The sequence below is a fragment of the Barbus barbus genome (assembly GCF_936440315.1).
Source record: "Barbus barbus genome assembly, chromosome: 46".
Classification (NCBI taxonomy): Eukaryota; Metazoa; Chordata; class Actinopteri; order Cypriniformes; family Cyprinidae; genus Barbus; species Barbus barbus.
Window position 1 is genome coordinate 16,689,755 of NC_136724.1, and position 15,768 is coordinate 16,705,522.

Genomic DNA, 15,768 nt, shown 5'->3' on the forward strand with positions numbered 1-15,768 from the left:
TTGTCCCCACAAGACTTCCTCTGTTATTTCTGCGTAAATGGAGGTCAAAGCAATTGATTTTGATTCACATCCTATCTGCATTATTGGACTGCTGCAGTGTGTGTGTATGTGTGTGCGCTTAATTCATGTTCTGAGTTTATGTCCAACAGGGCTGCCATTTTTCATTCATCCAATTTCCTCCTGTGCTTGATTAGACTGTTATTCATACTTGTTTCCCAATTGCTCATGCGAAAATAGAAAAAATGACATTTGCATTGATTTCCTCTCCTTACACCCTTAAAGGAATAATTCCCATTACAATTTGCAGATGAATTTGTTGCTTCATCAAAACAGATTTGGAGAAATCTAGCATTATACATCACTTGCTCACCAATGGATCCTTTGCAGTGAATGGGTGCCGTCAGGATTAGCTATTAAAAACATCACAATAATCCACAAGTAATCCACACGACTCCAGTCCATCAATTAACATTTTGTGAAGCAAAAAGCGGCATGTTTGTATGAAACAAATCCATCAAGGAATTTTAACTTTAAACATTCAAAGTTATTGAAGATATATACATTTTTTATTAAATAACTAAAATCTCTTATCCCAGAGAAATATGTAGAGACAAGGGATAACTGACCTGATCACCCCGTCTGCTTTTATTCTGCTACGGTATAATGACTGCCTGACTGTATATCATGCTGCTTATTACATGGCCAAATTAGTAAATAAATATATATTTTAACAGACAGGAAATGGCATATTTAAAAATATTTCTGGTGCATAAATTACCTCAGCTTTAAACATGAAATTAAAACTCACCTTGTCTTTTTTTTTTTTTTTTTGTAAATGCATGTCTTATTGTGAAGGACTATGTTTCTTTTTTTTTTTTTATTTATTTATTTTGACCTTGTGATTTTAATGAAAATTAACAATAAATTATAACAATCTTTCTGGTGAAAACAGTTGACTTCTCTGTGCTGACGTATACCTCCTTACATCTCAAAAATCTCAAAAGTTCACACACTACATATTTTTTACTTTGGTAATTCATTACACTCGGATGTACGACAATACTGAAGCAAAGATCTGTTTCATCATGACTTTACCGTGTAAAATACACCAAAATAGATTTTTCTACAAAGAAAACAACTAAACAAAACAAAAAAACCACTTGAAAACCTCAGGAAAACAATAATTATTTACTTGCATTTTCAAAAAAATAAAATGACAGACAATGTTAACTTATCAATAACAACGAAAATGACAATAATAATTTATAGCACTCCTAAAGCGACAGTGCGATCTAATTTGTTTGTGTAAAAAACAGTGATGAACCAAAGCAAGGCCTCAAGGGAATTTTAATGGTCCGTTTGGCATTTGCACAAATTTAATTGAGGTCAGACAGTAAAACGCAGATCTGGCTGAAAGCGCTCAGGTTTGTAGGCACGGTACGTATTTTCTACAGTGTTCCAGTGGCTGAAGGAGGGCCAGGCGCTCAGTGGTCAGCACGGCCCCAGGGTTCAGTGTTAGTAACCGCTGTTTCTTAATAAGAAACCAGTGAATGGGACAACATAAGGAGGTTTGGGTTGTGCTGTGATTGAAATCTTCACAGGGTCCTCTTTTTCATTACCACACTCGACAGGACTCCGCCCCCTTGTTCATGACTGACGATTCTGGGCAGTTAAACACTTTACGGAACTCTTCATAGTTGCTCATCGCCCCAATAACCCTTCATCATAGTAACAAGAGTAGAGTGAGTGACATTGAAGGATAAGGGATGTAATATAGATGTAAATGAGCTGTGTGTATATTAATGCATCGTACCTATATTTAGGAGGGCTGTGAGCTCCACTCTGGATCTGATCACGCGCTGCTTCTGGTCTGTAGGCATTACAGCGAACCTAGCAAATTACAATATATGCACAACAAATCAATAGAGTTCCATTTAAAGCAAGACACTACAGGGAAAACCATCGCTTTTCATGCACTGGTCAATTTTTAGATCTTGGGCTATATTGCTTTTCATTATATGACAATATTTCAGACTGTTGGAAAGAAAATATCCAAATACAAATTTATTTTATTAGACTTATTGTGCTCTATTTGCTTCTGTAGAGTTCAGTTATATCTTTAAAGGCCATTTTCTCAAAAGTTCCACTTTTGTTCTATGTTCATATGTAATTTGCCTCATTCTATACAAAATTGCATTCCTAAAACAATGAAAACACTTTTTTTTTCTGGCTGTTGACAGTATTTTCTGATTAATGGAGTGATAAAAAGGGCATATCCGAAATTAAATCCCCTAAAAAATTGAAACAAGATTTTTCAACCTGGCATTATCAAATGTACAAATCTCTATTTTGTAAATCATGCAAATTAGTGCATATTTTATTGGATAATGCATAATTTGCATATCTGAACAACATTTCATAAAATTTGTAATACAAAAAAAGTTTGCAATTTTTAATTGAATTAATCAGGTTGGGAAATATGGTCATATCTATGAGTTATTTACCTGGAGTGGTTTGTCTAAAGTACATTTGCAAATACTATTTATTTGAAGTATTCACGTTGATAGTAGTGACTAAGTGCATACTTTTGAGTGTGTACTAAAACTACCATGTCATAAAATGTTAATTCTAATCTTGCATGCTATTTAGGATACACATACAACCCCTAAAAATGCGAGAAAAATACATATTTTCCATACTTTTTTAACCCATTCTAATTTTTAAGAATAAAATATAATGTTTGTGACATCTGACATTTAGGCCTAAAAATGTGTGACCCTAGACCACAAAACCAGTCATAAGGGTCAATTTTTTTAAATTGAGATTTATACATCATCTGAAAGCTGAATAAATAAGCTTTCCGTTGATGTATGGTTTGTTATGATGGGAAGATATTTGGCCGAGATACAAGTATTTGAAAATCTGGAATCTGAGGGTGCAAAAAAACTAAATATTGAGAAAATCGCCTTTAAAGTTGTCCAAATTAAGTTCTTAGCAATGCATAGAACTAATCAAAAATTCAGTTTTGATATATTTACAGTAGGAAATTTACTAAATATCTTCATGGAACATGATCGTTACTTTATATAATAATTTTTGTCATAAAATAAAAGTTTATAATTTTGACCCATACAATGTATTGTTGGCTATTGCTACAAATATACCCATGCTACTTATGACTGGTTTTGAGGTTCAGGGTCACATTTATGAGTGAAATGGAGAATACTGACATGAGCATAACTGAGGAAAAACAGCTGGTTGTTGGTCAGACCCACACCAGGTAGAAGAGGCTCCTCAACTCCTGCTCTCTCTTTTTCAATCCATCTCCTATAGGCCTGCAGACAAGTTCACATGTACAAATACACATAAATATACACACCAAAACAGACGCACTATTAAAGGAATCGTTAAAAAAAAAGACTATTTAGTCATTTATTCACTGAAAATCTCTCTTCTGAGAAAACTATGTCCAATTTGTGAATGAATAATTATTTTGAGTCACATTTTTCTGTTAGCAGTCTGAATGATGTTTACACAAATCAACAACAAATTTTCCTTTTTGTGATCCATCAAAATTTGGAATGAGACGAGTTGACGGTAAATCAGATTGAGGTTACTTTAGGATAATTATAGTGGAAAATGCTGTAATACCCTGAAAGATTCTCTCATCCCTCCATTGTCAGCAATGTTCTCTGCCAGAGTCCTCTTCCCTTTGACCTTGAGAGGGGATTGTGGGTATAACGTATTAGACTGGAAGCTCTGCTACATTTTGAGGACACGTTCAAACAGGAATACATTAAAAAAGGCTGGTGCCTACTGTACATTTAGCCCCGCCTCTTTCCAGTGGTAACTATTGTACTGGTCAATCATGCATTGTGTCTTTTCGGTGAAGCGGGTGATTGAGGAGTTGCTCCACCACTGGTCCAGGTTCCCATCTTTGTCATATTTCCTGCCTAGATGAACACGGATAAACACAGATGTCCTTAAGAATCCGCTGTCACCATGGCAACACGTGTTGAGACTCATTATAAATCAAATGGCCTCACCATTGTTATCAAAACCATGGGTCAATTCATGCCCCACAATTATTCCGATCGCTCCATAGCTCAAGGATCTGACACAAGAACACAATCTGTGAATTATTTTTCCTAGAAATCCACATTATTTCAAGCGTACTATGAAAACAGAAATCAAAAGAGTGACTATGTCTCACCGAGGGTAGTCAAGTCCCCAGAAAAATGGCTTCTGAAGTTCTCCCGCAGGGAATCCTGGGTAGAAGACGGTTCAATTAGCCGCCAAATAAAAGAACGTGATACAGTATATCTAAACACACATCAAACATCTAAAACAGAGAACACACTACTATTACACCTAATAGATACCAAACCATAAATGTTTTTTATAACTCATATTATACTGGATATCATTTATCATTATTAGTAATGCACTTTTAAAGGCAAAACATTGTTACTGAGGCTGATATGTACACCAAATACTGTAGCAAAATATACACCCGCACAAATGTATTCAAGTATTTTATAATCATCAAGGTGACATTTAGGTCAAAAATAGAGTAAAACAGTGATATTGTAATATATTTTTACAATTAAAAATAACGTAAACATTTTCATATATTTTAAAATGTAATTAATTCCTGTGATGGCAAAACTCATTCTAATATGCTAATTGGTGCTCAAGTAAAATTTCTTATTATCATCAATGTTGAAAACAGTTGTGCTTTTTAATATATTACTTAATAATTAAAAAACAACAGTATTTATTTATTTCAATTTAATGCATCCTTACTAAATAATAGTAATTTCTTTTAAAAAAAAAATATTTCAAATATTAATATTTTTTTAAGATGAAACTTCTGTTGTAGGAAAATATTATTACCACAGAACACTGTGATTGACTAATCAAAACCAAGTACTCAATAAAGTTCTTTAATTATTAATGAACTGAAATGTATAACTCACTGATCTGGTTTGTAGAAGAGCTGTAAAATGCATTTACTGTTGTTGGGTTGGTGAACCACCTGAGGGGGGAAAAGTGATGTTTCATCATGTTCAAAGGCAGATTCATCTCATTTTAACAGGCTTTGAAAATGCTGACAACTTACTCTGTGCGTGGGACTGTTTTCCTCAGCCAGCCGATGTCAGACTGAGCTATGAACTTCAGGGTCTGCATGACATTCCCAAAGTAGTCTGTCTCCGAGAACGCCAACTGTGCATAAACATAAAAACCTTAATGACTTTGAGTTGCACTGATATCTGCCAAACACAAAACAGTTCAATAGATGAACTAAATCTAGAAAGCTTGCAAACATACTTGTTTGAGGTCCTCATTAATGTAAGTGTCATTTAAGATGAAGTCTGGGTAACCCACTTTCGCCAAGACTGCATGAGCCTAGCGTGAGATATAGACAGTAATGATGTGAAAAAGAACAGTTTCATTGATGCTGTGTATTCATAGCTGTCACAAAAACCCTGGAAAACACCTTTTCTGTTGCTTTTCTCTTTGTTTCTTTATCCATCCAGTCATTCTCCTTCTCAAGTATGTCAATAAATGCCCATCGGATACCATTTATCAATTCCTCCATCTTCATAAAAGTTGAAAGACATTAATCAGAGGAGCATTCAAAAGCATGATTATCAGTTTCACAGGAAAATGAGAACCAACGGTTTATGCTGTTATTCAGGATTAGTTCCACTAGATGGGGATAGAAATTAAATCAATCACACCGAATACTATTGATTGCTGAAACCATACAGGAATACATTTAATTCTTAAAAATCTATTAAAATAGAAATAAATATTTTAAATTGTAATAATGTTTCACAATATTACTGTTTTTACTGTATTTTAATCAACTAAATGCAACATTGGCATTAAAAATCTCCATTTTGGGGTTAACAACCCCAAACTTTTGAACAGTAGCACATGCTAATGTTATTTATTCGTGTTATTGCAAGCTGAAACAATACATATATCCATATGAATAGTTTGCATAACTTTAAGATACAGCAAAAATAGAAATATTGTGAAATATTAATATAACTGTTTTCTATTTTAATATATTAAAATGTTATTTATTACTGTGGGTTAGGGTTAAGGTTTTATATATATATATATATATATATATATATATATATATATATATATATATATATATATATATATATATATATATATATATATATGAATAGTTTCGCTTATTATAAGTCGTACCATGTGTTTCTTGTCCTCTTGGAAATGCTTATCGACAAAGAGCCTACCAGTGGCATAGATGAGTGTGTTTTCTACATAATTCACACACTTGTCCCAGCGAGGGGTCAGAGAGGTGGTCCCTGTGGTAACCTGAGAAGAGACGGATATTTAATACTGTACACCGCAGCAAATCTATTTTTATCCAAAGACTGGTGGAGAGTTACAATGAGGAGGTTGTTCACTAACCCGAGCAAAGTCCAGGTATCTGTAGAGAAAGCGTCGGCTCAAGGTGGTGATTCTGGAAAAAACTGATCTCCATATGACGTAATTGGCAACTGTCCTGGGGCAAGAGTGGAAAACAAAATAGGAGCAGATGAATTACAGAGTAATCTTGACTCTGTTATTGAGCAGAGCAGGTAATAGACAAGTAGGACATATAAACAACACACAGAGTGATCACTCAAGTGACACTGTCCAGACCAACAGAAGCAGAGCCTCAGGGCTCTGATGTAGGTTTTAATGAGGTTTTAATATTTTTAAAAGCTGTCTGGATACCTGGTTTCTGTGGCGTTGATGAGTTTGAAGAGGTCTTTAAAGTATTGTGGGGCACGTACGATCACCTGCTCCGAAGAGGAGATTTTCAGGTCTGGGTACAGCTCAGTGTCGATCACTGCTCTGACAAAACCCAGCCAGTTAAACTGCAAAAGAAAAAAAAGTTAATAAATAGATAAAAAATATACAGTATAACAATAGCTATGTTTTGTATGGATGTTTGTTTCTGCCACAGATTGGCAAAAAAAAAATATTAAAACAAATTCAATAAATAAAAAGGTAATTGCAACTTTTCATATACAATTCTGACTTTTGTTGCAATTATGAGTTTATATCTCATAATTCTGACTGTGGAAAAGTATTAAAAATATCATTTTGAATTGAATTGCAAGATGTAAACTCACAATTATGAGTTTAAAATTTGCAATTGAAATATATAGTCACATTTATGACTTTTTTCTTGCAGTTGAGTTTATATCTCACAATTCTTATGTTTTTCCCACACAATTATGTGAAAAAAAGGAATTACCACCTCAGAGAAAACTAATACTGTCTGAATATAGTCACAATTATGTTTAATGAAACCTGATCACAATTGTGAGATTGTAAACTCAGAACTGCAAGATATAAACTCACAGTTCTGAGTCAGAACTATGAGATATAAAAAGTCAGAATTGTGAGAGGAAAAAGTCACAATTACCTTTTTTATTTCTATGGCCAAAAAAAAAAAACTGAATTGTAAGATGAAATGAGATTATAACTTGCAATTGTAAGATATAAACTTTAATTTAAATAAGAATTCTGAATTGTGAGATAAAAACTGTCAGAATTCTGAGATAAAAAGTTACCAATTACTTTTTATTTATTTATTCTGTGGTGAAAACAAACAAACAAACAAAAAACTTAATTGTAAACCTGCATGCAACTGCAATTAGTAGATAAAAACTCACAATTTTTGAGAAAAGAAGCCGCAGTCATTGTTAGCTTATGATACCTAATGCATAACTAATTGAACCAGAGTTCAAAGTGTTTTTCTAAAAAGGCAGCAGTGGGATATTCATAAGTGTCAAATGCTTATGAATGGAATTGTAGTTATTGTTATGTGATTTATGTTTGCTGTTTAACATTTTAAAAATAATTAACACAGCATCCTTTTTGTTCAACTGGCTAATATATTTGTTCACTACCAAGTAAATGTGTGTGTATATCATGGCACGTAATATACATTTATATTAATAAGAATGTGCTTACATCTGGAACAGTGCGCTGCAGTTTGGACAAGCTGTACTTGTTGTACATGTTCTCACTGGTGCGGTTCTCAAAGGGGATCACAATCTACAGAAGAGCACACACTCCATTGAAGCATCAAGCACCTCGACAGCAGTGTTTTCTTTCTCAATGCCAGTGATTTGAAGGAATTTGGTTTCTCTAGTGTTTCGGTGCTCACCTGTGCAAGTTTGATTTCAAAGTCAAGTACTGGTTTCATCAGAGCCTCAGCATCCTGCTCATTGGCTCCCAGCATGATAGAAACATCAACCATCAACCTTAAAAGAGCTTCTCGGTACTGCAGAGAGGTATGAAAAGAAAAGTTTGAGAATACTGAGATATAAGCAGGGCTGACTGTGACAGTGTATAATGATACACAGGTTGACAGATGTACCGATGTACCATTTGTGCCTCAGTTGTGTTGGTGATGTAATCTTCCCTGGATGACAGTGACAAAGAGGCCTGATCCAGCTAGAAAAAGAAATGGAGAATAGCTGGATATTTTTTCATCCTTCCCTCAGTTTTATTGTTTGGACATACAGGTAGCCCAGCCCCAAACTCGCGCCATTGGTTGAGCCTAAACACATGTGGCCAGGTCTCACCTTGATGATGTACTGGTTTGAGTTCTTGTCATCAGGAGAGACGTAAAGCCGAATAAGGACAGACTTGCTGTGCTGACTGCGTATCTTCGCCAGTGTCTCCAGCAAGTTAAACTGAGACTCCACCCACCGCGAGGAAAAGCCCAAGGCGTCACCTAAGACCGGCCAGTGGAATTCCTTCTGCTTTAGATTCTTCAACAGAGGTTTTGCATCCACAATCTCCAGAGCAGCTGTCAGGATAGAGGGAGGAAGGGAGTGATGAAGAAATAGCATTTATTCATTTGGCAGATGCTTACAATAGCAGTGATTCCTAAACTTTTAAGTCAACTGAAGCTCTAAAATATTTTCTTGAATTTCCCTCTGAGATTGTCAGTTAATATTAACAATATATTTGCTTATTCACAGTTCTCTGATGCCATTTATTGGTTAAAAACATATATACACTGTCGTTCAAAAGTTTGGGATCAGTAATATTTTCAAAATATTTTTAATTTACATTTATCTGACGCTTTTATCCAAAGCGACTTACAATTGCTATGTCAGAGGTCGCACGCCTCTGGAGCAACTAGGGGTTAAGTGTCTTGCTCAGGAACACATTGGTGTCTCACAGTGGATTCGAACCCAGGTCTCTCACACCAAAGGCATGTGTTTTATCCACTGCGCCATCACCACCCCAAACATTAATGTTTTTTTCATCAAGGCTGCATTTATTTGATCGAAAATACAGGACAAATAATAATATTGTGAAATATTATTGCAATTTAAGAAAAGGTTTTGTTAACTGTCCTGTAATGTAATGCAAAGCTCAATTTTCATCAGCCATTACAGTCTTGAGGATCACATTGTCCTTCAGAAATTATTCTAATGTGTTGGAAAAAGTTGTCCTGCTTAATATCTTTTTGGAATGTGATACTTTTTTTAAGAGATAAAAATCAAAAGAAGAAAAAAATAACAGTAATCATTTAAAATAGAAATCTTGGTAACACTTTAGAATAGAACACTTATTCACTGTTAACTACAACTTTTCCCTCAAAAAATTCCTAATTTGCTGCTTATTAATAGTTAGTAAGGTAGTTGTTAAGTTTAGGTATTGAGTAGGATTAGGGATGTAGAATAAGGTCATGTAGAATAAGGCATTAATATGTGCTTAATTAGTACTAATAAATGGCTAATATTCTAGTGATATGCATGCTAATAAGCAACTAGTTAAGAGACCCTAAAATAAAGTGTTACCGAAATGTTTTGTAACGATATACACTAACATTCAAAAGTTTGGGGTCAGTACCCCTAAGTTTTTTTGTTTGTTTTATTATTTGAAAAAAATAAAAAATAAAAAATGATTCAGGAAGTATGTGTTAAATTGATAAAAAGTGATAGTTAAGACTTATATTGACACTTTTGAATGGCAGTATATACATACATATACAAGTTATTTTGATTATGATGTAATTGTAACATGTCTGTGTTTTCCTTGTGACCTAGTTTTCCCCGTTCTGTTTAATTAGTCATTGTGTTCACCTGCCGGCCCCTCGTTATCTGCCCTTTATTAGTTCCTGTCGTTGAGTTTGATTTTGTTCGTTATTATTTCATTTCTACATGTTTGTGCAGATTGACTCCTGAGACTCCATGTATCTTCTTCTTGGATTGTATATTAAAAGACTGATTATTTCCTATTCTCCTTCGTCGTGCGCCTTACTCAGCACCGCACGTAACAGTAATAATAATTATTTAATTAATCAAGACAGAACTAGTTTTCCTTGAGGGGGTCAGTTTAAGTTTTGGAGACGTACTTTATTTATATAATCTCTCATAGATAGATAGATAGTCCCACATCCCAATCAGTACATGAAATTACAAACATCCTGTGTTAATAATTATAATAGGTCACACTTTATAGTAGGCGGCCTTAACTACTATGTACTTACATCAAAAAATAAGTGCAATGTACTTATTGTGTTCATATTGTATTGCAAAACATTTTTGCTGCTATTGAGGTTGGATATGGTTAAGGTTAGTGACAGGTTTGGTGGTATGGGTAGGTTTAAGGGTGGGTTAAGGTGTAAGTGATGGATCAACAGTGTAATTATAAATGTAATTACAGAAATTAATTACAGATGTAATTACGTATAGGTATTTTTAAAAAATGTAAGTACAATGTAAAAACATGTATGTACACAATAAGTGCATTGTACCAAATGATTCATTTAAATGTAAGTACGTAGTAGTTAAGGCCACCTAATATAAAGTGGTGCCTTATAATATAATTTAGAAATTAAACACTTCTGAATATTGCTGCATGTATGAAACTGCAAAGAGCTCTTCGGTTCTTACATTCATTCATGCAGGACATGTAGAGGACTTTGGCCTTCTTCACTGCCTCTATGTCATCTCCTCCGATGGGCTGCTCTAACAACTCTGTGGCACAAAGATTCAATATTAAAGCACCTTATTTGGGCTGAAGGTTTATTTCGGTCAGAATCATGTGGATTTGTGCACCTTTCAGCTTGAGGTCTACATTCTGTCTGAGCCATGGGTAAATCCCATAGCTGGATGAGTCTTCTGGAATGGGGTTGTCCCGGAGCCAGCCTCCGCATGCGTACTGGTAGAAATCATCACATGGTTCTACTGACTGATCTATCTTACTCAGGATGGAACCGGCTAGAGAAGACACATCAGCAAACACAGATTCAGCATTACAGTAATCTCAGAGAAGTAGACACAGTGTTCCAACTGAATGATAATGCCTGCTTATTATGTTCAAAGTAAGAGTGACTGCAGTTTAGGGAATTGCAGCTGTAGGTGGTTGCCTACTGGCCCAAATTGTAAAAAAGTACACATGATATTCTAGAGTCCATATCTGCATGGCTTTATGATATAAGTTTACCTGCTTCGATACAATGTGGGGTGAGGCAGAAGTCATCATTGCTTGCTTTGTGTGACACTACAGGGGCAGAGAAAAAAAAACTGTCAAGCAGACAGTTATGACCTGAAATGACTGCCAAATATTACATTAGGAGCACACACACACACATAGAGATTCAGATCCCACTGCGCTCAGGCTTTAGCTGTCCATGCTCTGGATGCCACAGCATGCTCTACTACACCCATTCCAAACATCTACAAACAGGGCTAGGGAAAGTTACAATATAATGTCCTTAAAAAGCAGTTATTTAAGGTAAAATGTAAGTTATTTTAAAAAAAAGTTAATTACTTTTGAATGACATTTTTTTAGCTGTCTGTATGCATCCACTATTACATTCAATTATATTAAATTGAATCACAAAATATTTAAGAAACATATTTAATATATAAATAATATTTATTACCTTTTTTTATTACTTATTTAATATTTATTATTTATTTATTGCTTTTTTCTATTCAATATAGTTAGATTTGTACATAATTTAATTTAATTTAATTTAATTTCCTCATATAAGAACTATATCCCTGTGTAGATGCACTACTTGCAATGTATACATAGTTTAATTTAGGGTTATTATAGTTAACTAAAACTAAAACAACAACAACAACAATAATAAAAACATTTAAATGTTAACTGAAATACAATAAAATGTTTATTTAAAAAATAATAATTTTAACTAGTTGACAAAGCTATATTTCTCTTTTTAATTTAGTTTAATTTGATGTACTAAAATAAATAAAACAAAAAACAATATAAACTATATACAAATTAAAATAAAACTGACAAAACACAACAAAATAACTAAACCTTTAAAATAATTTTTTTAATAAAAAACTAATATTAAAAAATACAAAAATTTTAATATAAAAAAACTACAATAGTATCTCAATGATACTAAAATAAATAATAACATGTACAAAATCTAAAATGTTTATTTTTGAATTTGCTCTTTGTATTTAATATATTTAGCTTTTACAGAATTTAAATGATTAAATTATTTCATTTAAATTATTTAATTTAATTTAATTTAATTATAGTTTGCCTAAAAGCTATATTCCTTTGTAGATTCACCGCTTGCAATGTATGCATCTTCGCCGATTAGGATGTGAACGATCCAGTTTCGTCACCGTTGTCATAAAATGGTGTAAATTCAGAAATCTGGTTACATAATGCTGTACTATTCAATATTGTCTCCAAATACAGTGTGCATAGACCCTGCAGTAAATTGAATTTATGGAGTAAAATATATATATATATTTTTTGCAATATCTGTTTTAGCTCACCGAAACCCGATCAGCTCAAACTCTCCATGCAGAGGTCAGTGAAACTATGTGAATTTGTTTCAGTGAGTTTGACTGAGCACAAACTGTATGTATGTTGTGAAATCAGACAAGCATTGCTTTTAAAGGCCTGTGTTTATGGTTCAGTCCACAACTGGACAGCAGATGACCACAGCAGGATCCAGCACCTGGCCCCGTGGGACTGAGCCTCATTATCCCCACAAGCAGCAGACACAGTGCGTGTGTGTGTGACTGGAATATGTACAGACAGAAATGAGCATAATTACACTCTAGTCTCACCGCAAATATGCAGGCAGCCCTCAACAACAGAGCAATAAGGACATAATTTATTTGCTGTCTCAACTGTACACCACCCAGAAAACACTTATGTATACCAAAATACATCCACACACACACTCGTACAACCTGTCATGAGATGTACATTCACAACGTCTCAGGTTCCACGAGACCCATTCACATCATTTCAGCACTCTTAAAGTGACAGTTCACCCAAATATGAAAATTCTGCCTTCATTTACTCAGCCTCATGTCATTCAACAAATTGTAAGGGGCATTTTTGATGGTGTTTATTGGTGTTTAACAGCTCCGGATCATAACATACCTTCATTTTTAGACAAAATAGCAGCATGAACACTCTTTTAAACATCTCTTATGTTTCACAGAAGAAAGCAATTGCAAGTTTATAGCTCATAATCCTGTTTATATCCTGTTTTTTCTGAATTCTGAGTTTAAATCTCTGAATTCATTTTTTTTTTTCTGCCACATAAAAAAGGGATTTTGTGACTTACTATTTTATAATTCTGACTTTTCTTACCAGAATCGACCCTTCGCAAAAACCCGCCCCCCGTAGTTACTGTTGCTATGTCCGACAAGCCATGCCGCTGTCACACTACACATATTCTCATGCAGTGAAAAATACATTTCGGAGCAAAAAGGGAACTGACAGACAGAAAGAGCAGGTTTTCTGTTTAGATGCAAGGTCTCAGCTTTCAAATTTCGTAATTTTGTTATGATATTAAAAAAATAACTCCATTTTGTGGCTCTTTATTGTGTTGTGACAGTTCACTAGCGCCTAAGTTCAAGAGGAAAATGTGAACCGATCGTCTTTTCATATTTACTTGAATGAACATCAGAACGTATTTTATTTCAACAGCGGAAAGACATCAATACACACCATTTCAAGTATAAGGCTACCGAAGTTAATCTACTCTCCTGTCTGATTTGTTTGTCAGACAAGATGGCGGATTCGGCATTAAGACTGGTCAGATCGACTGTCAAACAAGCTCTTTTCTCAGAATTCAGATATTTTTTTCTTGGAATTGCAAGTTAATGTCTCACAATTCTGAGAAAAAAATACATATAAATGAGCTATAAACACAGAATTACAAAAATTTCAGAATTGTAAAAAAAAAAAAAACACCACAATTACCATACAAGTAATTACAGTTACTTCCATGCAAGTCATATAGGCTGGGAACAGGGTTGGATGACGTAATGATATAATTTTTTTTTTTTTTTTGTCAACTATTCCTTTAAAAAAACACTCTTTCCTAAACGTAAGCACCCACACTGCCAAATGACACAGAAATACACACTCACAGCCTTCTAGCCTCAAAACTTTAAAGACATATACATGTTTTCTAACCAGAGCTCCTATTTACTGTGCTAAATACAGCCTTCAAAGACACGCTGTGTGTGTAACAGAATACACTCCAAAAATAATCTCACACACACTCTATCTATCTATCTATCTATCTATCTATCTATCTATCTATCTATCTATCTATCTATCTATCTATCTATCTATCTATCTATCTATCTATCTATCTATCTATCTATCTATCTATCTATCTATCTAGTTCAATTTTATGTGCAATATAAAGCAAATTAGTAGCGAGTAGGTAATTGTGCATGGAATTTACTCACCCGTGATAACAGCTATCAGTAGTGCAATGCAGACACACACACACACTGCTAGTGCAGCTTTCAGGAGAGTGTTGGGGCCCGTGCTCGCTTTGGATCCTTCTCTCCCCAGCCTCTCCATTTCCATACTACCACTGAGCTGAGCGCGTTCTCTCTCTTTCTATTCCTCCCTCTGTCCCTCTGTCCCTCTCACCCAGTTTTCACCCCGCCTGGCCTGGAGATATGCGCTTTAAGTCCTGATCCCAGGTCAGCGGTCCTTTTGGGGCCGTGTCGAGGTGTCTCTCCTCACAGGTCTTAGATCAGTGACAGATGCACAGCATGAAGAGTCATGCTCTACTTGTCAAAGAGTATCCCAGACTAAGAGAGAGGATGGGAGAGAAGAGAATAGGCAAAAAGGGAGGGGAAAGAGGGTGAAGGAGAGATTTAGGAGATCCAAGAGTAGGAGGAATTCTTTTCCTAAGAGCCAACTGGAGCACCTTACTTACAGGAGTAATTATGTGGCGTCCTGCAGGAAGGGTGGGATGACTGGATGTGTGTGTATATATGTGGATCTACCTCTATATAGTCTGTATTTATGCGCAAGGTGTGTGTTTTCTGAGTCCCTGCACCTGCCCACTCAAAACTAAGTTTGAGATGATTAGCCCTACGGTTAAATGTAACCACTTCCCTGTTTATTCTCAGAATATCCTGCAACATAAAATTGAATGAGGAACATACACGGTGTGATGATGATGATGTGTCTGTGCCAAGACACAATCTACTGTACATACAGAGTTTCCTAGACATAATTTTATCTGGGCTGTGTGGATGTGAAAATGAACGTGTGGCATGGAGCGTGTGAATACTAATGTCAATTGCATGAGTCTCACCCTAAATGCGTGAGAGCTGGGAGCCCTGTTTTATCATAAATATTTGTTTTGGTCTGATCTTATCACTAACAAATACATCAATGTTTATTTATCAGTTTAACTGCTGGCTTGAGATGCTCCTTATG

General features: G+C 34.8%; 1 protein-coding gene across 1 annotated transcript; it reads right to left on the minus strand.

Moving 5' to 3' along the window:
- Positions 1-892: 892 nt before the first annotated feature.
- On the minus strand, positions 893-15,463 carry LOC306865299 (phosphate-regulating neutral endopeptidase PHEX-like). The gene is made up of 23 exons (XM_079409841.1): positions 15,260-15,463; positions 14,778-15,131; positions 11,512-11,568; positions 11,124-11,285; positions 10,959-11,042; positions 8,631-8,857; positions 8,431-8,499; positions 8,210-8,326; positions 8,014-8,097; positions 6,766-6,908; positions 6,457-6,550; positions 6,232-6,360; positions 5,501-5,602; positions 5,332-5,409; positions 5,123-5,226; positions 4,980-5,038; positions 4,214-4,268; positions 4,047-4,114; positions 3,823-3,953; positions 3,652-3,717; positions 3,231-3,335; positions 1,814-1,890; positions 893-1,718 (listed from the first exon to the last, which is right to left on the minus strand). The coding sequence occupies exons 2-23, from the start codon at positions 14,899-14,901 to the stop codon at positions 1,616-1,618; spliced, it is 2,238 nt and encodes a 745-aa protein (XP_079265967.1). The 5' UTR covers positions 14,902-15,131; positions 15,260-15,463; the 3' UTR covers positions 893-1,615.
- Positions 15,464-15,768: the final 305 nt, after the last annotated feature.